At 35.0% G+C, this 24,241-nt stretch overlaps 2 protein-coding genes across 2 annotated transcripts; one reads left to right on the top strand and one right to left on the bottom strand.

Annotated features, from left to right (window-relative positions):
• Positions 1–2,212: 2,212 nt before the first annotated feature.
• LOC117316619 lies at positions 2,213–8,680 on the bottom strand. The gene is made up of 3 exons (XM_033871293.1): positions 8,613–8,680; positions 3,499–3,657; positions 2,213–2,486 (listed from the first exon to the last, which is right to left on the bottom strand). Exons 1-3 carry the CDS (start codon positions 8,647–8,649, stop codon positions 2,242–2,244), a joined length of 441 nt encoding a protein of 146 aa, XP_033727184.1. The 5' UTR covers positions 8,650–8,680; the 3' UTR covers positions 2,213–2,241.
• A 6,524-nt stretch (positions 8,681–15,204) lies between these two features.
• Positions 15,205–21,884, top strand: LOC117316618 (FK506-binding protein 2B-like). Its single transcript, XM_033871292.1, has 6 exons — positions 15,205–15,551; positions 17,970–18,032; positions 18,687–18,792; positions 19,426–19,459; positions 20,726–20,796; positions 21,031–21,884. The coding sequence occupies exons 1-6, from the start codon at positions 15,396–15,398 to the stop codon at positions 21,423–21,425; spliced, it is 825 nt and encodes a 274-aa protein (XP_033727183.1). The 5' UTR covers positions 15,205–15,395; the 3' UTR covers positions 21,426–21,884.
• Positions 21,885–24,241: the final 2,357 nt, after the last annotated feature.

The following is a 24,241-nucleotide window of genomic DNA, read 5'->3' as shown; positions in this document are numbered from 1 at the left end:
GTCAGACAACCGACATTATAACTTAGTCTTCTATAGAGAGTTTTATAGGTCAGACAACCGACATTATAGCTTAGTCTTCTATAGAGAGTTTTATAGGTCAGACAACCGACAGTATAGCTTAGTCTTCAATACAGATTTATAGGTCAGACAACCGACATTATAGCTTATACTTCTATATACAGATATATAGGTCAGACAACCGACATTATAGCTTAGTCTTCTATACAGATGTATAGGTCAGACAACCGACATTATAGCTTAGACTTCTATACAGATTTATAGGTCAGACAACCGACATCATAACTTAGTCTTCTATAGAGAGTTTTATAGGTCAGACAACCGACATTATAACTTAGTCTTCTATACAGATGTATAGGTCAGACAACCGACATTATAGCTTAGTCTTCTATACTGATGTATAGGTCAGACAACCGACATTATAGCTTTGAATTCTATACAGATGTATAGGTCAGACAACCGTCATTATAACTTAGTCTTCTATATACAGATGTATAGGTCAGACAACCGACATTATAGCTTAGACTTCTATATACAGATGTATAGGTCAGACAACCGACATTATAGCTTAGTCTTCTATACTGATGTATAGGTCAGACAACCGACATTATAGCTTTGAATTCTATACAGATGTATAGGTCAGACAACCGACATTATAGCTTAGTCTTCTATAGAGAGTTTTATAGGTCAGACAACCGACATTATAGCTTAGTCTTCTATACAGATATATAGGTCAGACAACCGACATTATAGCTTAGTCTTCTATACAGATGTATAGGTCAGACAACCGACATTATAGCTTAGTCTTCTATACAGATGTATAGGTCAGACAAAGGACATTATAGCTTAGTCTTCTATACAGATGTATAGGTCAGACAACCGACATTATAACTTAGTCTTCTATACAGATGTATATGTCAGACAACCGACATTATAGCTTAGTCTTCTATACAGTTTTATAGGTCAGACAACCGACATTATAGCTTAGTCTTCTATACAGATGTATATGTCAGACAACCGACATTATAACTTAGTCTTCTATACAGTTTTATAGGTCAGACAACCGACATTATAGCTTAGTCTTCTATACAGATGTATATGTCAGACAACCGACATTATAGCTTAGTCTTCTATACAGATTTATAGGTCAGACAGCCGACATTATAGCTTAATCTTCTATATAGATTTATAGGTCAGACAACCGACATTATAGCTTAGTCTTCTATATACAGATTTATAGGTCAGACAAACGACATTATAACTTAGACTTCTATATACAGATTTATAGGTCAGACAACCGACATTATAGCTTAGTCTTCTATACAGATGTATAGGTCAGACAACCGACATTATAGCTTAGTCTTCTATACTGATGTATAGGTCAGACAACCGACATTATAACTTAGTCTTCTATACAGATTTATAGGTCAGACAACCGACATTATAACTTAGTCTTCTATACATATTTATAGGTCAGACAACCGACATTATAGCTTAGTCTTCTATACAGATGTATAGGTCAGACAAACGACATTATAACTTAGTCTTCTATACAGATGTATAGGTCAGACAACCGACATTATAGCTTAGTCTTCTATACAGATTTATAGGTCAGACAACCGACATTATAGCTTAGTCTTCTATACAGATGTATAGGTCAGACAACCGACATTATAGCTTAGTCTTCTATACAGATGTATAGGTCAGACAACCGACATTATAACTTAGTCTTCTATACAGATGTATAGGTCAGACAACCGACATTATAGCTTAGACTTCTATATACAGATTTATAGGTCAGACAACCGACATTATAACTTAGTCTTCTATACATATTTATAGGTCAGACAACCGACATTATAGCTTAGTCTTCTATATACAGATTTATAGGTCAGACAACCGACATTATAACTTAGTCTTCTATACAGATGTATAGGTCAGACAAACGACATTATAACTTAGACTTCTATATACAGATTTATAGGTCGGACAACCGACATTATAGATTGGACTTCGATATACAGGTGTGTAGATCAGACCTAATGACATCATAGCTTAGCCGTCTACATGGATTGATAGATCGGTGATCTAACTATCAACTTTATGCATTAGTACACCGTACACTGATAAAGCCATTGATGAAAATAAGTTTTTTTAAGCAGAATTGGTTTTCTTATAAAACACAACACGTATATAGACATTCATATTTATTAATAGTTGGGGCTACTGACAAATTAGACTGTAAGACACCTGCACATCCCGTCTACACAATGCATTTGCTTCATGGGAGGTGGTGGAGTGTGTTCCTCGTGATGACCATGGTGGTGCCCCTCTACTGGTTCCGTAATGATGTGGCTCCAGTTCTTCATGGTGGGGGTCGGGATGGCCATGGTGATGATGAGGTGCCGTGGTGGTAGGAGGTACAACAGGCATACAAGGACCGGCACAGTCAGTCACACTAAAACAAGCTGTTGGTTTTCATGATTACTAAAACGTTAGACATTATATGTACATTTCAATACACATTTAATCAAGTTTAAACTCAAATCTTAATCTGGATACTACAAATTAAGGAAGTTCTGGATGTTTGTGATTTAAAACATTTGTAAAATATTTGAAAATATAATATCTATGTTTTTTTTTCACTTCGGTCCTATCCTATTGCCATCAGTTATACCATATAACGATTAAATACATATTTTGTCATAACTGTTAAATGGATGTTACATAACTTTTAAACTATGTATTTTCTGTTGGTTTGGTTTATTTTGTTTAACGTCCTTTGAACAGCCAAGGTCATTTAAGGACGTGCCAGGTTTAGGAGGTGGAGGAAAGCCGGAGTACCCGGAGAAAAACCACCGGCCTACGGTCAGTACCTGGCAACTGCCCCACGTAGGTTTCGAACTCGCAACCCAGAGGTGGAGGGCTAGTGATAAAGTGTCGGGACACTTTTAACCACTCGGCCACCGCGGCCCCTGTATTTTCTGTTGTAAAGTTTAATCGATGTTTTAAGGATAAACCTGAATAATTTTTTTCCTGTAATTGAGATTAAAAAGTGAACTCTCAATAAACTGCGGTTTTTGATGAGATTACACTTTCTATTATAAACAATTCCTGTGGAAATACACTTAGTGGATCTAGTAGTGGATCTAGTAGTGGATCTAGTAGTGGATCTAGTTGTGGACTCTTTTCCCTAAGAAATTATTACGCCGCCGTATCATCAAAAAGATGACGTCATGTTATGCCAATGAAATTGCTTGTAGGCCTACTAGCAACATTAAATAAATGGTATCATAAAGGCGGGAATAAACCATATAATAATCATCGTTTGTAAAGCTTACACCGTTCTGTAAGAATACAGCTAATTATTTTGAAACAAGCTGTTTAAATGAGATAAATAAATGGGTAATTATTTTGAATTTTACATCAGATAACACGCGACCAGATATAATGTATCTTAGAAAACATGGCTATATTTACCCGTCAAACCGTCAATGAGATCGGAATGGTGGCCTGCGATCACGGTAGAATGGTTATCATTACATGTACATTTCTGGTTTTCACAAGCGACAGATGCGTCTGGATCACAATGGGTCTTATGGCACTCGGCTGAATCTATACAATCCTCAGCGTATACCACTGTAAAATAAAGTATACTTCTGTAGTACACTGTATACAAGGGGGTAGTGGTTGGTCGGGTAGCGCAGTGGTAACGTACTCGTCTCCAACCTAGGCGGCCGGGGTTCGATTCTCTGACGTGAGAAGGTATAGGAGTCACCTGCCCGACCACGTGGTTTTTCACTGGAGAACTCCCCTGTGACCTCCCACACCAAGACCCCCACTGTGCTTCCATCCGTACAAACAAACGTGATTAATGAATGTGATCATAACACTGTCCCTTTCAAATGGATAATAGCTGTGGTGTGCTGGTCACCAGATTGCATTTCTAGTGAATTGTGTCAGAGTTACTTCTGTATACTAAAGTCAGTAAAACAATAATATATTAAAGTATGGCCAGTCTTATAATAGCTAGGACAAACCTTAACCAAAACAATAAATTGATGACATCCGCATCTCCATTATGACGGCTATTTCAACAACACAAGGCTGATGAAGACCCAGATAATATTTTATGTTAGGCCTCACGATCTCATTTGGAAATATCAGATTTCCTAGTCAGACGTGTTTTATGCTTCTTGGTATGCCTGCTATTTTCGTTGCCATTACCCTAACTCTCATTGTAACTTAACCTGGATTTGACCTAGATCTGTATGGCGGGTGTCGTCGTGATCTTATTCTGTATGGTGTGGTCAATGACTTAGTTCTGTATGGCGTGTGGTCAATGACTTAGTTCTGTATGGCGTGTGGTCAATGACCTAGTTCTGTATATCGTATGGTCAATGACTTAGTTCTGTATGGCGTGTGGTCAATGACCTAGTTCTGTATGGCGTGTGGTCAATGACCTAGTTCTGTATATCGTGTGGTCAATGACCTAGTTCTGTTTGGCGTGTGATCAATGACCTAGTTCTGTATGGCGTGTGGTCAATGACCTAGTTCTGTATGGCGTGTGGTCAATGACCTAGTTCTGTATGGCGTGTGGTCAATGACCTAGTTCTGTATGGCGTGTGGTCAATGACCTAGTTCTGTATGGCGTGTGGTCAATGACCTAGTTCTGTATGGCGTGTGGTCAATGACCTAGTTCTGTTTGGCGTGTGGTCAATGACCTAGTTCTGTATGGCGTGTGGTCAATGACCTAGTTCTGTATGGCGTGTGGTCAATGACCTAGTTCTGTATGGCGTGTGGTCAATGACCTAGTTCTGTTTGGCGTGTGGTCAATGACCTAGTTCTGTATGGCGGGTGTCGTCGTGACCTAGTTCTGTATGGCGTGTGGTCAATGACCTAGTTCTGTATGGCGTGTGGTCAATGACCTAGTTCTGTATGGCGTGTGGTCAATGACCTAGTTCTGTATGGCGTGTGGTCAATGACCTAGTTCTGTATGGCGTGTGGTCAATGACCTAGTTCTGTATGGCGTGTGATCAATGACCTAGTTATGTATGGCGTGTGGTCAATGACCTAGTTATGTATGGCGTGTGGTCAATGACATAGTTCTGTATGGCGTGTGGTCAATGACCTAGTTCTGTATGGCGTGTGATCAATGAAGCAGAAGACGCTTTCTCTCTATAAACACATCGTCTTTGTAAGAAGCATATTCCACCGTGAGGCTATCACCTTTTAAACCTTTTATACAAAAGAACTACATAAATTGTTGCAAATTATATTGTTTGATAAGGGTATACAGTGACAATGCATAGCAAATTAAAACCACTTTAATTGAATTTTTAGTACAATGTATATATGGCAGTGGTACATACGGTTTGAAAGGTCGTGTGTTAACAAAAATATATATATAGGACAGGAGGGAAAGGGTGCACAAAAAGAGAAAAATAGCAATGATCTACATAAGTAAACAGATGGTTAGAGATGTGTTGATTACACAAGTATAGAATGAAGCTGCACATTTTGCTTATAAATGATTTGTTGTACAAGGAAGCTTTGATAATCGTTAAGAGCGGAATATGTAACAAAATCAGAAATATTTTCAGAACAAGTTAAAAGGATTTCATACTGAGATTATTCCCAATTATAACGACACCTTCCGGTCTTTGTATCTAAGGACGAGTAGACATTTTAGTTTATCTCTTGTTTAGTAACGAGTGTGGACATCCGTGGATTTATAAGGAGCGCTGTAAGCCGGTTGTCATTTTGTTAGTTTAAGAGGTAGGCGACGTGCAAAGAATCTATGCGATTATATAGTTTCACGATTTCTTTATATTTTTCACATCTTGGACACTGCAGGAGTTATCAATTTGAGCAAAATGAAAAAAAATATTACAATTTACGTAAATACAATGACCCATGCTGAAAATTAGAAACGCATGTGTATAGCAAAATCGATACCCTATCTTGATACACTTTGCCTGGTCAATTCTTGTGTGTTGAACATGGACACTACATATTACTATTCCAATTACTTCTATCACCAAAAAATATCATTGTCAAACTCACAGAATCGACATTACACAGTCACATTACACCTGTTTCTCTATAATATGCTTACCTGTAATACTACATCTTCCGAATAGCGAATAATTCGCTTCAGTGATTTAACCTTGAATGTTACCTCCTTTGGCAGGAAGTTTCATTAGGCGCGAGTAAGTACACAATTCAAACCTCGCTCTGCTGGCCGCCGCTACTACGTATGCACGTATGGAATATTGATAGACTTCAGGATTTAATTTTTTTTTTTCAGTTCTAATTATTTTATTTGTTTTGAAACACGAATTCGGATTATAGATGTAGCAGAGAGTACAGATAATATGCACGACGCACAGGTACGTGCTTTTCAAATGTCTGTCAAGGTCAAGTGTTTCTTGTACAGCACTGCATGTACGTGTGAAATAAAAATGGTCTGGCTACTTAGTAAATTAGTCACTAGTTTCAATCAATCTGATTTCGCCTATCACTAACTTACGTCTCAACGACCATAGAGACTTCATTTACGCAGAAACACACGCACTGCCTTCCAAGCAAGACACAAACTCAAATGCCTGCTCTTCCTTGGATTCCACGACCGACCGGAGGATATTTTCACCAGACAGGACATCTCTAAAGCATTCTGACAGCTGTTGTTTTAATAACACTGTAAGTTTCAGAAAATGCTGACTTTGTTATTAGGGGGAAGGCTGGTGTAAATCACTTTCTCGTTAGTTGCATGACAATAGAATAGAATGATTAGTTTCTGTCAGAAGAAAGTAAATATTTAGTACGAGAGTGTTTAAGTTCGGTATTGACCATTTCAGTACTCAGCTATCTACAACCAATGCATTCCTGCAAGTCACACATTGTAATTAAACTGAAATATTTTATACTAAAAACTGAGAGAAGGCCTTCATAAAACTTATATGTTTCGTATGTTTGCCTGATACTTGATATACATGCATGGCTGTCCTTTGATGGGGGCAAACAGATAAGGACATTATCGTTGACTTTGCTGTCTCCTACAAAAGTATGTCACGGTTAAATTCCATATTACCTAAACACGAAGTGTTAATAAATGCAAGACTTCTGGAAAACATTTCTTAAAAAATATACTGTATTCTATTTGTAATGTTTTTTTCCAACAAAGGCAAATGTAATAGTAGCATATATGATTTGATTAATGAATAACCAAACTATTAATACAACTTTTACACTATAACTTAATAAACCATACAATCATCACTAGTTTTACCCTGATAACTTAAACAATAAAATAACACAATTCTACATCATAAGATTTGTCAATATTACAATACCATAATTATTACATTCTTTCACATTCTAAAAAACAAGACAATATCATAATTCGTACCCAATAACTTAATAGATAAAACAAAATCATATCTTTTACCCCATACCTTAATGAATAATAAATATCATTATTACATTTTTACCAGTGAAATATCAAAAATTATTCATTCTATAAAAGTGATCATATTTTTCACTAGTGAAAAATATCACTTTTGCTTATTTGACCAATCAAATTAATGATTAGAAAATACAAAAATAATTGACCAATCAGAAAGCCCGACATATATGTCAGCACCTGGACAGGGATAACTACTTTTTTTGTATGCAAACTTTCGCTGTAGGCCTAGTTAGCATACGGGGTAGGTTTTTCGTTGATAAAAAATGTAATAAACAGAATATCTAACAGTGTCTTCAGTAATACCAAATATATTTCACGAGTGGGGCTAATATTTTGATATTTTTCACTCGTGCTGCGCATTCGTGAAAAATATCAAAATATTAGCCCCACTCGTGAAATATATTTGGTATTACTGAAGACACTGTTAGATATCCTCTATCTATTCTTACACCATAACCTAATAGATAATAAAATATCACAAGTCTGAACCGATATCTAAATAACCAATGCCATATCAAAACTCTAACCCTACAATTTAATAAGATATGCTATATCGAAACTCTTACCTCATATTCTTAATAAACAACACAGTATTATAAGTCTTACACCATAAACTTAATAGACAATACAATATCACAATTATAATCAATAACTTAACAAATAAAACAATTTCACAACTCTAATCCTATTACATGTACTTAATAAACAATACAATGTCATAATTGTATCCCATATCTTAATAAGTAAGAAAGGAAAATATCGTAATTCTTACCCCATACTTGATAAAGCACATTTACTATTATTGTAATGAACAGGCAATGCGTTATCCCAATTATTGCTATACAACTTGATTAATAAACATCATTATATCATGAAATTACTTCATTAAGTAGCGAATCAATCAAAGATATCACGTGTTTCATCTCTTAACGTATAGAGTTCAAAAGAAATAATTATATAGCAGTGATATAAAAGGACATTGGAATTGCTTCATTTTAAAAACGAAGTGTTCATCTAATCCGATTATTAATTATAGCAATTCATTTTACAGAGATAAATATGAAAATCATTTGGCTAATTTAATAATTTCATGATTCCATTTTGACGGACTATATAAATGACTTACGTGCCAGTAGGCAAACGACAGCTATCAGGACTTTCATGTTTGATGTCTATCACGAAACTGATAAGACGATGGTTTGAGTTTGTGTTCCACAAGGTTTTATCTAACACAAATAATCTAGCACTTTTAAACTAGCCGAATTCATATTGGAAATAACAAAAGACATTTAAAAAAATGATATAATTTGACATTTCATTGGTGAATCAAAACAATAACGGTAGTCAATTTAACTATACATATATGTACTGCATTTACTTAGTCTAACGACTTCAATGTTCACCATCGGGTAAAACGACTATTCACTTGTTACAGTAAAAATGGTTTCTGACGCTTGCACATCTGAGATAATAAATGACGTATATTCAGCCGTTTTTTCTGAATTGTTTCTTTGGGTCGTGAAGGCTGATTGATATGTTGTGAGCCTCGTATTGAAGGAGGTACTCCAGGGTGTTCTTTTAAAGTCCTACTATTCTCTGTATAAAGCCATACTATTCTCTATATAGGGCCGTGTACTGGTCTCACTTGGGAAGTTTATATCGACGAGGTAGAACTCTTAAGTAAACAAGACAAACGTCTTTTGCAAAATGGAAAAAAATCGGTGAAAGATCAGCGATCCAATATTTGCATAAAATGTTTAACACCTAGGGATATACATAATCACACTGTACATGTAGCAACACTAGGGAAAGATGCCCCTTCAAATGCTACTGTGAAAAGGTGGGTGTATGAATTCAAGAGCGGCGGACAGCGCCTTGAGGATGACCGCTGTCCGGACAGGACTGTCAATGTTGCAACTCCAGAAATGGTAGATAAAGTTCATGATATTGTTATGACTGACAGACGAGTCACAGAAAGATATATAGCCAGTAGAGTTGGCATTTCATAGGAAAGAAAACATTCTATTCCTACCGAGGATTTTGCAATGAGAAAGCTTTCGGCCCGATGGGTACCATGGCTTCTGACAGTTGATCAGAAACACACCAGGCGCACATTATCGCGTGCTAATCTTAACCTTTTGAGGAAGATCCTGTCAACTTTCTTCAGAGATTTGTCACTATTAAGGAAACATGGGTCCATCATTTTACCCTAGAGGCCAAACAACAATCGAAACAAAGCACCCTGGCTCTCCCCCGCCAAAGAAGGCAAATGCTATTTCATCAGCTGGGAAGGTTATGGCCTCGGTTTTCTTGGATGTAGATTGTATTCTGCAGATGTATTGTCTCAAAAACGGACAAACACTAAAGGTGTGTTATTCCATCAGGACAATGTCCCTGTTCACAAGTCTGCCATTGTCATGGCTGCCATTCCCGATTGTGGCTTTAAATTGATTGAGAGTCCGCCCTGTTTCCAAAACTAAAAACAGCTATTTCAGGCACCAACTGTCAGTCTAATGATGACGTCATACATGCCATACAGTGGATGACTTTCTGAACAGCCAAGAAAAGACGTTATACAAAAGTGACGTGTAGGCCCTTAAACACCGCTGGCAAAAGTGTATAAATACTGAAGGGGATTATGTTGAAAAACAATACAATATGTCCGGGAAATTCAGATCCTCAGTATGCGACTCGCAGCATATCAATCGGCCCTCGTACATTAATGTAGTTCTTAGTGTTAAGACACAAAACATTAGAGGAGTCCCAAATTATACTGCACGTCGTAAACTTTACTGTTTAGCATTCTATCATGTTGTTGTTATTTTGCGGTCAAAAGTGGTGGATATAAATGCTAAGTATGGATTATGCACGTTGGTGATTGGATCGTAGCGGATGTTTGCTTCCAGTCTTTGTCATATAATTCACTGCTGTGAACTTGTATTGTTTCTGTTGTAATTAGTGTATACAGGGATATCATTGAAAAATATACTTACGTTTGAATGGCTGTACATTTCTAACGTTACAACGCTACGTTAAATAAAGCTTCTGGACTCTTGACTAAACTCAAAAACAGTATGTAATGCGTTAGGTTACATAGGCTGGGAGTTTGTGAAGTGTATCAAATCGCAATGGAATTACTGGATATATTTTACAATGATCTGCGTTTTACCTAATTCAACAGGAAGCTTTTGTCATACAATTGTACATACGTTTATTGCCAATGTATTCAACAGATGCAAACCTATCATTTGCTGTGGAATTCCTTGTGAGGAAACTAGGAACCCAAGTCTTACGGTGCACATTATGCAATGTATGTTTCAATGACTATATAAACTCTATTTCAGAATGTTGTTCTTTTGTATTAACATACACTGGCTGTAAATGTGTAAATATTTATCTGGTAGCAATGAGCTCTCTTTCCTATTTTTTGTTTTCATTTTAACAACATTTATGGTATTTGTTAATATCATGTGGTTGTACGTATATAGGATCGATAGTCCAATGTCGATGTATTGGGGTTATCGTCCTGATAACCTCCCGCCCACGACTTATCACTCGCCTTACTAAAGGACACGTCAATATGACACACTTCCACTGACATACAGCAGAAGCATTTTTTTGTTTTATAAAAAAAACTAACTTTAACCGAGATACAAATGTACTAGTTGGAAATGGCTAAAGGCGATGCTATCTTGGTTCCATTGCTAGGTCAATAAATCTCTACATCAATGGATCATACACACGTGTATTTACATTACGATACATTTTCTATTAAGATATGTATTGGAATTATGAATACTTAGACCAGTGACGCACGCATATGCAATGTGTCATATTGTTTACATCTACATGTTGTTATCGGTAGTATATTTATAATCAGTATACGTTGACTCGGCAGTATTAATTTCCCAAATATTGGTGAGTTTACTTGTTTTAAATGTTAGTTTTACCCTTTTCTGTTTTCAATTTGGAATTAATCTCATCGATTCTCTGCCATCTTAAGCAAGTAAAAGTGTAGTTTGCTTCAGCTTAAAATCAAGAAGGCTCGTTTGGTTACAGTTGAGAAAATGGAAGTTTGTTCATTTATATTTGTTTAAACGTGAATACTAACATATAGGCCGGGGTAAATATATGTCAGTATGTTTAAATCACAGTAATGTTTATCAGATACTTGTAATTAGGTTATGGGTAACATGTTTAGGTGTTGTTAAAAATCTACCACAAAAGGCATGGAATAATCATAACAACTGTTGAATAACATTCAGTTTATACCACATATCGAATAAACTCTGTGTTTTGATTTGTTGACACGGTTTGCAGTTGTTTTGTTATATTCTTGAGAATAAATAAAGATTTTTTTATCAATTTATAGCTTTGAAAGAATAAACCTACTTATGATTTTGTTATGAATTGATATGAATTTTAATATTTCCATACATTTTCGAATTTGTCAGTTTTGCATATTAATTAACGGCATTTTAAATCAGGCCATATCCTTACCCCATTTCTAACAATGAAAAAATAACACGTTGACACAAAACAGGTCAATAATTCATCCTCAGAATAGCTTTTCTATTCTGGTAGAAACAGGTCATACACACTCGTGGTTTTGTATGTTATTTCTTTCACTCTCGTTAGTTATTTTTCAAAAGTTACAAAAAACATTCGCTAAAGCTCGTGTTTTTGTAGTTTTTGAAAAAATAACTAACTCGAGTGAAAGAAATACCATATACAACAACCACTCGTTGTGTAACCTCTATTTATTGGCTGCTCAAATAAAATCCTTGAATATTATACTTGCTTTTTTATAGTAAGATATTATTAGTAAGAAACTAATGGATTATGTGTGATACTCGTTGGAACCCAATATTTGTTTGAAAATACTACAAAACATATTCGTACTTAGATTGCTTTCTTGGAAGAGAGAGACCTGAACTAAGTAATAACACAATACGGGTTTCGTTTCATAGTGTTTGTAACAAGCATTTGCTTTGGCTTGTTTTTCAACCATGACGTAAAACGGTGCCGATTGTAATGCTTTTGATTGGTTGACACAGCGGCGTAACTATTTCTAAGAGTTCCACAGACACAAAAACCTGAGCGTTCATGAATATGCTCTTGTTGCAACTCTCAATGTAAAAACAGCGCTTAATGTAGTATTTATTTTATTAAGCGTTGTTACCATGCTTATTGTTATAAAACCACATGATTTTTACAATACGCGTAGCATTACCTAATGTTATGTTATACAAAAGTATCACACTTAGTGTAGACGTTGCCAGGGTAATGTAATAATAATTACCATCGTATTTCGTATGATGTAACTAATACACAAACCACACAGGTTATCTATGTTGTCTTTGCAACAGAACAACCGCCTTGGTTGTCGAAAAAATGTCAGCCCCCCCCCCCCCCCCCCCCCCATTACCCACCGCCTTCCCAGCTTTTCATGTGTTCCTTTTTTTACGGTTTTGGGTTATATATCATTTTTACTTGTGTGTACACTCTATATTATAAAGGGTTTTACTTAGATAAATAAATAAAGCATCACACGACCTCCAGGTCTGCAGACATAGTAATACCCGAAACGGGCAACCTTATCGATCCGGAATATAAATTAAATATAAAACATACTAAAAGAGGCCTGTGGGATTTAAGCATGAAGGTCAGGAAAATGAATATTGACATGAATAAATGTTGAATTGCAAAGGGGTTTTATACCGACATAATGTATTTTTCTCGAAATTTTTAAAATAACACGAAAAACGTGAATAAAAACTAACCTACATTGTTGAAGTTGCTTCCTTGCCTTTAAGGGGCTCACACAACTAAATAATTAGCTATATGTTATTACTAGTGACTCCATCCCTGAATTCGCTCGTTTGAAGTTAAAATGATGTGACGTTTATATCAAATTAAAGTAGGAAGTTTTTTCTATCGGGTACTCGAAAGACAGTAACTCTGACATTTACATTTACGGGGATATCCGCCTTTTTACACCTGGAATCCAACGTCATTCTATTTTCAGTAGGAGTGTATATTTTTCATTCGCCAAATCCCAAGACCCTACTCTTTATTCTCATATATAGAAAGTAACCATTTCATATCTTATTTACTCAGGAAAACAGCTACAAACCTATGAAACACACTTTCTTCAGGAGCTTGGTCAAGGTGAAACACTAGTTGATTGGCGGATATAGTTGTGTGATACCTTAAAGGGGGATGTGGTATAGAAGGGAGACAACTCAGGAAAATGGAGGAATATGCAAAGCATTGGATTCCTTCACTTCAGAAAAATCGTTTTCTTTAATAAAGTATATGTCACTCATTCTGGAATCTGAATGTGGTTATGTTTTCCCTTTAGTTTTAATCCTGATGCAAAATAATTGTCAATGTTGTAGACTGCCAATCAAATTTAAAAATTCGAATTTGAAAGGGTGCTTTGCAGTCTATCGTCACTACATACTACATTGCCACATCTTTTTGTCCGATATCTGATCAACATCATACAAAACACAGTAATCATTACCATGTTTCTCTTATTTCGAACTTACTATAACCTCAGTGTTTGTTAACTGTGTTTTTAATTTATTATTTTCATTAAAGTACGTCTGTCAGGACTTTAAATCGCCTGCGCCCTGGCATATAATGCGGCAAATAGCTCAGTGAAATATACCTTCTACCACAATACCCTGTGTTATTCAACTCTCTGACCATCAGTTAATCATTACAGCTGTTGATTAACAATCTGTTTATACCACACGTGGTATAAACTCTGTACGCATTTTGATTGGCTAACACGGTGAACTTTGACCCAAGCTGCAATTGTTATTGACGTCATCAATAATCTAATGACGTCACATCACCGGGTCTCGGACGTCACCGGTACACTTTATTTGCATACGCGAAATTATACTTGGCCACGTTTCCCTTTGATTCAAGCCGATATTATTGTGGTAGAAACAGGTCACACGACTCGAAATTGTTGGATATTGAATTTATTTCACACTCGTAAGTTATTTTTTAAAAGTTGCAAAAAACACTCGCTAAAGCTCGTGTCTTTTGTAACTTTTAAAAAATAACTTACTCGTGTGAAATAAATTCCATATCCAACAACCACTCGTTGTGTAACCTCTATTTAATTATAATTCACTACGCTAATCTTGATACTGAATCTAGCAGCGGTCATATCCTGGTCAATCTTAAGTAATTTATATTAGTATTGAAGTTAATATCATTATTGATATAATTATATATTGTATTCATAAAATATACTAATGTATTAAGTTGGTTTTTTAAATCTTATCTAAATATTTGTTGATTTTTTTTTTATTGTTATCAGTCATTTATATATATAATAATTATCATAGTAGTATGAAAAAATGACTTCCTGCGGAAACACTATTCCTCATTTTTGGAATAAGACTCACTTAACTCCGTCCTTTATATCAAATAAAACTGATTGATAAATGAATATTAATAGATGAGTAAATAAATAATATTGGTTACAGAAAAATATTTCTAATGTGTTACAGATTTTTTACAATCAAATGCTATTTTTCTAAAAGGAAGTTCTAACAAATGTATAAAGGCGATAAACATTTTCTTGAATTGACTGATTGTGAAGTCCAGGTAGTAGGTGTACAGCTTAACCACTTATTGACGAAGTATATATGGCCCTGAGGGTAGTCAACGTCTACCATCAGTACAAGTACCTTCCTTGATCCTCGGTTTGAATTCTAAGAAACCGACATATCGTTGCGCATGATTGATTTTGTGAGTGACGATCACAGGCATGGTCATTGACAATGTACCCGGATGGTTATCTTGATAAAGGTCTTTAGTGTAACTTTAAAAAAGGGACGTTGAATTTGTGGTCAGTTTGGTGTGGAAACCTTGACCAGTGATCATGTGTCTTCGCTTAGTGATACTCGTAATGGCCATGTCCATTTTAGGACGGACAACCGGGCAATTTCAAAGAATGTTCCAGGAACCTACAATATTGGATAAGCCAGCTGGTACAGGAAAAATTCTTATACAGTCGGAACTAAAAATTGACACTGTGGTGAGTGATAACATGGAAATAACAAGCACAACTGAGGTCAAGTTGGTCGTGCGTAGGTTTAGAAAAATGCAGATGTTTTTGTGAGATTTGAAGAAATGGGTCGATGCTCGTGGGGATTGGCCAACATGGATGTAGTGTTATTTGAATGAAGCAGGGGTGATTTGTTCTTTTTGTAAATATACAATTAAGTTTTAACACAGCGTGTAGATTGCTGTATAATGTAGATAATCAGTTCTGAAATTCAAGATTTTCAAGAACTCTTACAATATTGGGTTGTCGACATATCGGTAAAACCTAATGTATCATTGTTGCCAGAAACGACACTTTAGGGGATGTTTTAGTGTAAGATATAACGGTTTTCAATCTAAATTTTACGTTTTGAATATCAATATTTATATCGAGAACAATGGTTAGTAATAGCTAGCTTTAATTTTATGATACAAAGGATTGAGTAACTGTCAGTTTTTGTTAAACGCTGCTCTCGCCAAATTTAGTTTTTGATAACGTCAGTTTAATTAACCTAATTGGCTTTATCGACATGATTTTAAAATTAATCAAAACAAAGATATCAGGTTTATTTTAAAAATTGGCAATTACATTTTCATTATCTTTAAGGAATTTTAAGGTTAAATCAAAGGACAGTACTGGATATAATCGATGTAATAATATTTAACATATTCAAAATACATCTATGTTGCTGATTTCATATACACGTCATTGATTACCAGTAATGATAATCACATATACGTTTCGTTGGTACATTAGACTTTGATATGTATATCATAATTGTTGTCAATTGGTTTGACTGCTACATGTTTATGACTTCTAATGTTGTTTTTTTCACATAAGTGAAATATTACCAATTTTGTTTTATCAGACACGCTACTAGCAAGTGAATACGTTTCGGACCAAATTGAAATGTGAAGACAATTGTTTTGAGTCTAAATGTAAGCTTAACTATTGAATTTGACTTGTCAAATCATTGAATTGTATAACAATGTCGATATGTCCATCGTCTTAGAAATTGGTATTTATATGGAATGAATGGTATAAGAAATGTAAAATACTTAATGTCACAATAGTACAAACTGATAACGCCGATAATCACCGATTCATTTTGTAAGAAATCAAACGGTTTTATACTTCTGTATTTTAATGACCATACGCGACACACTTTTCACCGCAGGGTCGTACACATACGGGTAATTGCCAGGGGCACATGTGACAATCACACTTCCGGGTTTTGCCACTACTCATCATGTGCCTGTATGTGGTGACACGTACAGTTGATATAGCTAGATAAATATTTTTATTATTATATATCACTCTCGCTTCAAGCCAACGCTCAACCGTGTTATCTGTCAATAAACACAATATGTGATGCAAGTTGTAAACAAGGAACTAATATCAAACATAAATCATATTTATACATGGGAGATATTTATCAAGGTACAGCTTTCATACAGTATCATTGAAATGAAAACCGTTAACACATAGGCGAAATATTAAGCAAATTAAATAAAAAGATAAAATTATTTCAAAACCATCAAAATAAAAATATCTTAGAATGCCAATACCTGCATGATAAAGCAGATTTACGATATACAATGGAAGATTAGCAGTACATATTTACAGACTGTAAATAGCTAAACTTTTTAATATATGATGTATAATTATATATTGCAAAACCAGATGAATAAGCCACTTGACATTTCTCGAACCACTCTCTTCTATAAACGTTTGTGAGGAGGTAAGTAAAACACATCAGTATTTGAGCATACATATCTTTTTAATACCAGAATATATAACTGAATTAAAAAAATAAATTAGGCGAGTTACCACCTGTATTCAAACGAAACATAATATTTTAGTTTTAAGACAGGCGGAAAATGACAAAATGCTCCGCGAACTAAAACGCTAAATATAAAAAGTGACGGTAACCAAAAACCGATAATTTTTCACAATTATAATTTAGACTCAATTAACAAGTTTAATCGCGCTAGAATTAATATTGCAAGGTCTTATCAATATTGTTACGCTGTTTACGCATACGGGACTTTTTGGGGGTGGGATGGGGGTGGGGGTGTGGGGGTGTGTGTGGGGTGGGTGGGTGGGGGGGGGGGGGGGGGGGGGGGTGGGGGGGGTGGGGGGGGGTGGGGGGGGGGGGGGGAGGTGGCTGAAATAAATTTTTAAAAAAGTGAAACAGAAGCTTCATAGGAATACCAAAGCTCATTATTAGATAACGCCTTCGGCTGACAATTCCTTCTCTGAATCACACTTTGATAGTCTTCTTATGGAAACCACAAAATGATCTATTACATATTTTGTTTTTTGTTTTTGTTTGTTTTTTTTCCTTTTTTTCTACATGATGCGTTATTTATCATACAGGTAATGTCATTTTGTTATTATCTTCCACAGCACATGCCCGATGCTTGCAAAGTAAAGGCTAAAGAAGGCGATACAGCAGTCTTCGACTTTGATGTAAGTTACCTTTAGTGATGGAATAACAATGGTTCATATCACATAATCAACTATTCCTCGTTACGTGTCATTAAATGACAATAAAGAAAATTTTACATTTATACGTAAGACATATCTGTGTGTGTTAAATGTTAATATAATGACACTGTAAAATCATATATTTTTTGTGGGGTTAAAATCTCTTTGTTCTCTCAAAAAATGCTATTTCGCGGGGACATGAATTCGTGGATAAAGAATATCTTCATATATGTACTTTGAAGTTTTTAGTAATTAGTGGAAATTTTAATTCGTCCATCAAGTATACCCACGAAATAAACGAAAATCAAACCTCGAAGGTTAATGATTTTAAAGTGAGCAAATGTATCGACGTATCAGAAAAAAACTTCTCTGTAGTAACATTGAAAACCTGCATTTTTTCAATCATTTAAAAATTATTTCGGTCTTTATCAATATTTGCGCAATTTTTGTTTATAGATGTGATTTAGTCAAAACAACAATATGCTTACAAGGTAAACCTTGATAATTTGTCAATTCATTGTCATACTGAATTATATTGGCAGTAGATATTTGCATATTTATGTCCTTAATACTGTGTTGTTTCTAAACAGGTCTCTTTTTGTTCTTGATGATGATTTATACATATATGTATTTCAGATCTGGTTCAATGACAACGAGACAAAATTTGCGACGTCTGAGGACACAGAAGAAGCACCTGGGGAGAAAATGGTGTTTATTATTGGAAAAGGGATGGTGATTCCAGGTACTGCCTTACATTTATATATAAACATACCTAAGGGTTTTATCAGTCTCCAGGCAAATCTATATTTTTGTTCTTTTATTGCTGTCTGTTTATCGAGTTAGAATTTCAATCAAAATTGTTTTTCTATATCAATATTTTCTGTTATTTTTTAATGGCTATATATCTAAGTTTTATGACCATGGTACCCCCGATAGGAGCCCTGATATATATATTTCTTTATACATAGGTTTAATGTGTATGTGTCATGGGTAAGGCATTGTAATTATGCACAGCTATCTTATGACTAAATGTGTTTTAACATTTGTTGGACCCTTTCGACTACTTTTTTTTAAGCGAAGATTTCAGCACCCTAATAACTTATGTAGGGCATAGTATTCGTATATATATTTGTATAGCTTGATTTATGTAGCTTTCTTGTAGAACCTCGTTGGTATTAGTACATGTATATATTAATTTGCATGGCTTGGTTCTGTAGGACTGTAGGTCCTCATTATAGTCGACATCATAATAGATTTCTGACTGGCGTAGCCAATAGAAACGTTCCATGTTACACTATTGATAGAATATCACCAAGGCTAATTATGTTATTAATTTACAAACTAATTGTTGTATGGGGCATTGTTTATTTTCCAGGTGTAGAGGCTGGTATTACCAACATCTGCATTGGGTAAGTATCATACTCTTTTTGTATCTGCTGTAAATGTGCAGTGTTTTAAGTATTGCATAATGAAGAAGATAAATCAATTAAATGAGTATGTTCTTCGATGCCAGTCTAAACAGACACCTACAGGTATGGTGATGTTAGTTATGTTTTCGTTTCCTTACGATGACTACGTTTTTGCAAGATCTGAATTTTTTTTTATTTTACTTTCCCTGCTTAACCCTTGTGGATTTCCATAGTTGTGATTTTTCAAACAAAATCTTGTTTTAATCCAAATTATTTGAAATTTCGTCTTTTTAGTACTCAAGCTTCAAATCAATAAAACTCCGTAAAAATATGTTTACTGTTTCAAGATTGATATGGAACCTCTAAAATAGATACGAAGACATCTGAAATACTAGATTATTAAGTTGACAATTGATAATTCAATGTAAAATCAATTCCAATATATTCGTCTTTGAGTTTTCAGTTGTGTGTACTTTGCTATCCATACTTTTGCTTGAGGACAACATTTTGATATGGCGTAGTTGGAGTATTTGGCAAACATTTTCAATGATCTTTTCCTACTAAATATATTCTCTTTCGAAAACTCCAACGAAATTAAGAATAACTTAAACAACCATCATTGATTTACTGAATCCTTGCAGGAATGTTCGTTTTGACACAACATCCAATATATAATTGCTTCTTCGGAATATTGGGCGAAAATTATATCAATAAGGGATACCAACATATTTATTTAAACCAGGTTATATACCTGTATATCTTTGCAACCAAAAGAAACTTTTTAAATAAGTTGATTATTAGATTATTGCACACAATATAAATTTTTTTTTTAAATGGTAATTTTTTTTCAGTTTTAAGTCGTAAAATCGAACTTTAATACGGATTATCCAATACACGTTATGTTACATTGTCATCAGATTGAGCAAACTAGCTGAAATTAAGTTTCCTTGATAATAACAATGAATTCTTGCTTTTTGTGAACAAAATGAAGAGTGATTAATAAAAAATGATATTTCAAGTCTACCTATTCACTCTCCCCATAATGAAACTAAGAAGTACAATTACACGAGTGTACTTGTACATCATTTTTCTCTTTATACTAAGCGTTTTAATATTAGAATGAAAAAAAAGGGTTTCGAAGCCTGACTAAATGACATCGCCAGGTAGTTAACTGTATACGATAGCGACATAATCAAAACAGGATATAGTCTTCACGATAAGGATTTCGCAGTTTCTAATTCAATTGATATTTTCTAATTTTAAAAGAGAAAAGAGGAGACTAAAGATCCCACCTCACCTAGCCTGGGGGGAAAAGGGTATTCCAGAGGTTATTCCAGGTATGTATATAATTAATAAAAATGCTGTTAATCAAAGTAAATACGAATAGAAAATGTTTCATTGTATTATCACTCAATATTAAAGTCTTATTCAGTCATTTCTATAACAAAAACAAAAACAACAACACCTCCATACATTTGAAATAAGCGGATTCATTTAGGAATAAATTGTTTGCATGTATATTATCAGATATCGGCCAGACTAAATCATTGTTCTGTTTAATTCCATTGTAGAGAATGCGTACGTGACTTTTGATTTGGAGCTTTTGGAAATTGTACCAAAAACGTGGTCACAGTGGTACATTGACATGGTACAGATGATCTGTACAATAGGCTTTGTTGTAGGCACCTTTTATTTGCTTATTCAGCAAGTGCGTGCAAGCCGGAAGTCTCGCAGAGATGCCGCTCGACGGGAACGGAAGCGATTAAAGCTTCGTGCGCAATGCGCGGAAGAAGAAGAAGAAGACGAGGAATTTGAAGATGAAGAGAGCGATGAAGAGGACGAGGAAGATGAAAATGAAGAGGAGGAAGGGCAAGGGGAGGAAGAGGTCGAGGAGGATGACAATACTGACTTGGACAAACAGAACGCAGAATGGACAAAGTTCCAAAGCCATGCCAAATCGGAATAGATATTATATATTGGTTATTGGAATACATGTATGTACACATCTGTGTACAATTTGATGTATTTCGACAGTCTCATTTCATCTGATGTTAACACATCTAAGTTCGGGTTTCTGAAGCGATCCCTGATTTTGAGACGTCCATTTTCTGTCTCTTTCTCTCTCCATTGTTTAAGAAATCGCGGAGTTAAGAAAGGATTGAGTTAACTTTAACAATACTTATCGATGGAAATACAATAGCTAACTTTTCTGGACATTCTTGAAGTTATATGGATATGGAATATGGCGAGTTTGAAGTCCGACGATACTTGTCCTGTATGTGATATTTCGGAGATTGTGTATTTATTACTTGGTGGCCATCTCTCACACATGGTGGTGACCATATAAATTGTTGTGTTGTGTATCGTTCGTTATTTATTTGTAGTTATTTGTCGTGTCATATGAATTAAACAAATTCACACTGAAGCTGGATTATGTTTTCATTTTGCAGCGTTTAAAATGTGTATTTTTATTCAGATTGTGCATTCATGTGGACTCTAGATGACAGTACAGAGGTTATATAATTACTCAATACAATAATAAAGCAATACATATAATAATATTTTAAAGTTTAAACTATCTTAAAAGATTGAAGGTGATCTTTTATTAGAATGCTAAATTACATGTGATCATTACTTTGTAGTGTGTAGGTAAGGCCTGGTCACAGACATGTATAAAACTACTTGTTTGATGATAGCATTTCCAGTGTTATAATACCTTTATACAATGTCCCCTTAGACGTATTTGTAACAACATATGGGGATTCACAAAAAGATACAAAGAAAAAAACTTTCAATAAAATACGTATAAGGATATCAATCGGCACCTGCTGCTGTTTAATCCATCGAGGCATTTCATGCTAGAGGCCAAAATATGGAAAACCGTAGAGGCCAATCGTAAAAAGGAGTTATCTGCTCTTGGGAGCAGGTATTGGTTGTTTAGTCATTGATTAAGGTGCGATGTGTGCGAAGTGTGGGTGTGTTGGGGTGTTAGGGGTGCATTCACCTCATTGTTTTAACCACATTATTTTATCATAATTATATTGACACACATATACACATCCAGTCGTAAAGTGCAGGCGAACACATTCGACAGTGTCAATTGATGTTAACGCAGGATAAAGAAAAAGGAAAAACGTCAATTTGTTTATTTATTTATTACGTTTTCATTGATGTATAGATTTTTACGTGATCTAAAAGGATTATCTTACACATACAACAATAACAGCTCTACATAGTACACATATATTGGTAGTATACATAACAATGATAACAATTTGTCATGATAAGGCGCGTGAAATTGTAATTAAGATAAGAAGTCATATTCTTGGTCCTGTTCTTTAATGATGTGAACGACTTGGTCAACGCCTTGTAATAAATGTGACCAACTTGGTCGGCGCCTAGTAATACATGTGAACAACTTGGTCGGCGCCTAGTAATACATGTGAACAAATAGGTCGGTGCCTTGTAATACATGTGAACAAATAGGTCGGTGCCTTGTAATAAATGTGAACAACTTGCTCGGCGCCTAGTAATACATGTGAACAAATAGGTCGGCGTCTAGTAATAAATGTGAACAACTTACTTTATAAGCAAGAAAACTTTAACAAAAACATTCATTCATAATTGCTGCAATTGCAATTACAAGTGTTGGTAAGCCATTTGATCGCCTTTTGAGAATGACATGTTTTTTTCCAATTAATTATTGGAGAATTCTATCGTCTACAGCAATCACATATGTCAATAATATATATCAATATTTGACCAACCTCCTCTCTCCCACTGATACGATAGCTAACAAAAAACGTGAAGTCAATAAGCTACGCTATTACTTTGAATGTATCTCATTCACATATCTGCAGATGAGCTAGTTTCTCAATTACTATAGTAAGTTACGCAATTCTTTTGTGACGAATTTATGAACGTTAAAGGTCCAAATGAAATCTAATTACGAGAGGAATTTAACCAAGTTTTGGAAAAGGCTTATATAATATACACGTGGAGTATATATGCAAATATTACAAACAAAACACAAGAAGTTGATAGAGAGAGCATATGAATGACGGCCCTCCTGTGCGAGGACACTAAATTGCCATTGGAATGATGATTTTGTATTCTAAATCTGTCCACAAATAATATTATATAAATAACAGATACAATTCTGGTGACGTCATGGGAAGTTACATATTGCCTTCTAGTCACCCATATACCCATACTTTCTGTATGTAGTAGATGATTAAACAATATGAATCATGCATGCAATGGCGGTCCGTCAATATGTAATACGGTATAATATGAGTGCTGTATAGCATTACTGATCAAATTTATGGAATATCTACAGAGGTCTTGAATAGTATAACGGCCATCGGATTCATGATTTGACATACATAGTCAGGGCCACACTAACAGTGTATTGTATTTATCATATCTTAACCGTTCCTGAAATACATGGTCATCAGTAAAATGACCGTGCATTATACGTGACATGTCAATAATATTAATGATATAGTAAAAACTGTATACTGTAAACGTGGAAATTTACGCGAGGGGAAAATTTTCGCTTTTGATCGCGAAAAGTCCCCCACGCGTATTAAGTTGATATCAATTTGCGTAATCTCGTACTACAAACGAAGGTGGGTCGTCGCGAAAATTACCCCCACGCGTATAGTTTACATATGAAAATCGCGAAATTAACCCCCCTCGCGAAAAGATCAACGTTTACAGTAAATCGCTCCATGGAGATGCAATTTGAAAACATTTACAAACATGTTCAGCAGTAAAAGC

This window comes from Pecten maximus, chromosome 18 (assembly GCF_902652985.1).
Source record: "Pecten maximus chromosome 18, xPecMax1.1, whole genome shotgun sequence".
Lineage (NCBI taxonomy): Eukaryota > Metazoa > Mollusca > Bivalvia > Pectinida > Pectinidae > Pecten > Pecten maximus.
Note: the sequence above shows the minus strand (reverse complement) of the source record. Positions and strands in the feature narration are given on the sequence as shown.

Coding starts and splice junctions, on each gene's coding strand:
- LOC117316619 (XM_033871293.1), bottom strand. CDS start 8,649: ATGAAAGTCCTGATAGCTGTCGTTTGCCTACTGGCAC. Junction 3,658..8,612: donor TGTCGTTTGCCTACTGGCAC/GTAAGTCATTTA, acceptor TTTATTTTACAG/TGGTATACGCTGAGGATTGT. Junction 2,487..3,498: donor TCTCATTGACGGTTTGACGG/GTAAATATAGCC, acceptor GAAAACCAACAG/CTTGTTTTAGTGTGACTGAC.
- LOC117316618 (XM_033871292.1), top strand. CDS start 15,396: ATGTGTCTTCGCTTAGTGATACTCGTAATGGCCATGTCCATTTTAGGA. Junction 18,793..19,425: donor AAAAGGGATGGTGATTCCAG/GTACTGCCTTAC, acceptor TTTATTTTCCAG/GTGTAGAGGCTGGTATTACC. Junction 19,460..20,725: donor ATTACCAACATCTGCATTGG/GTAAGTATCATA, acceptor TAATTTTAAAAG/AGAAAAGAGGAGACTAAAGA.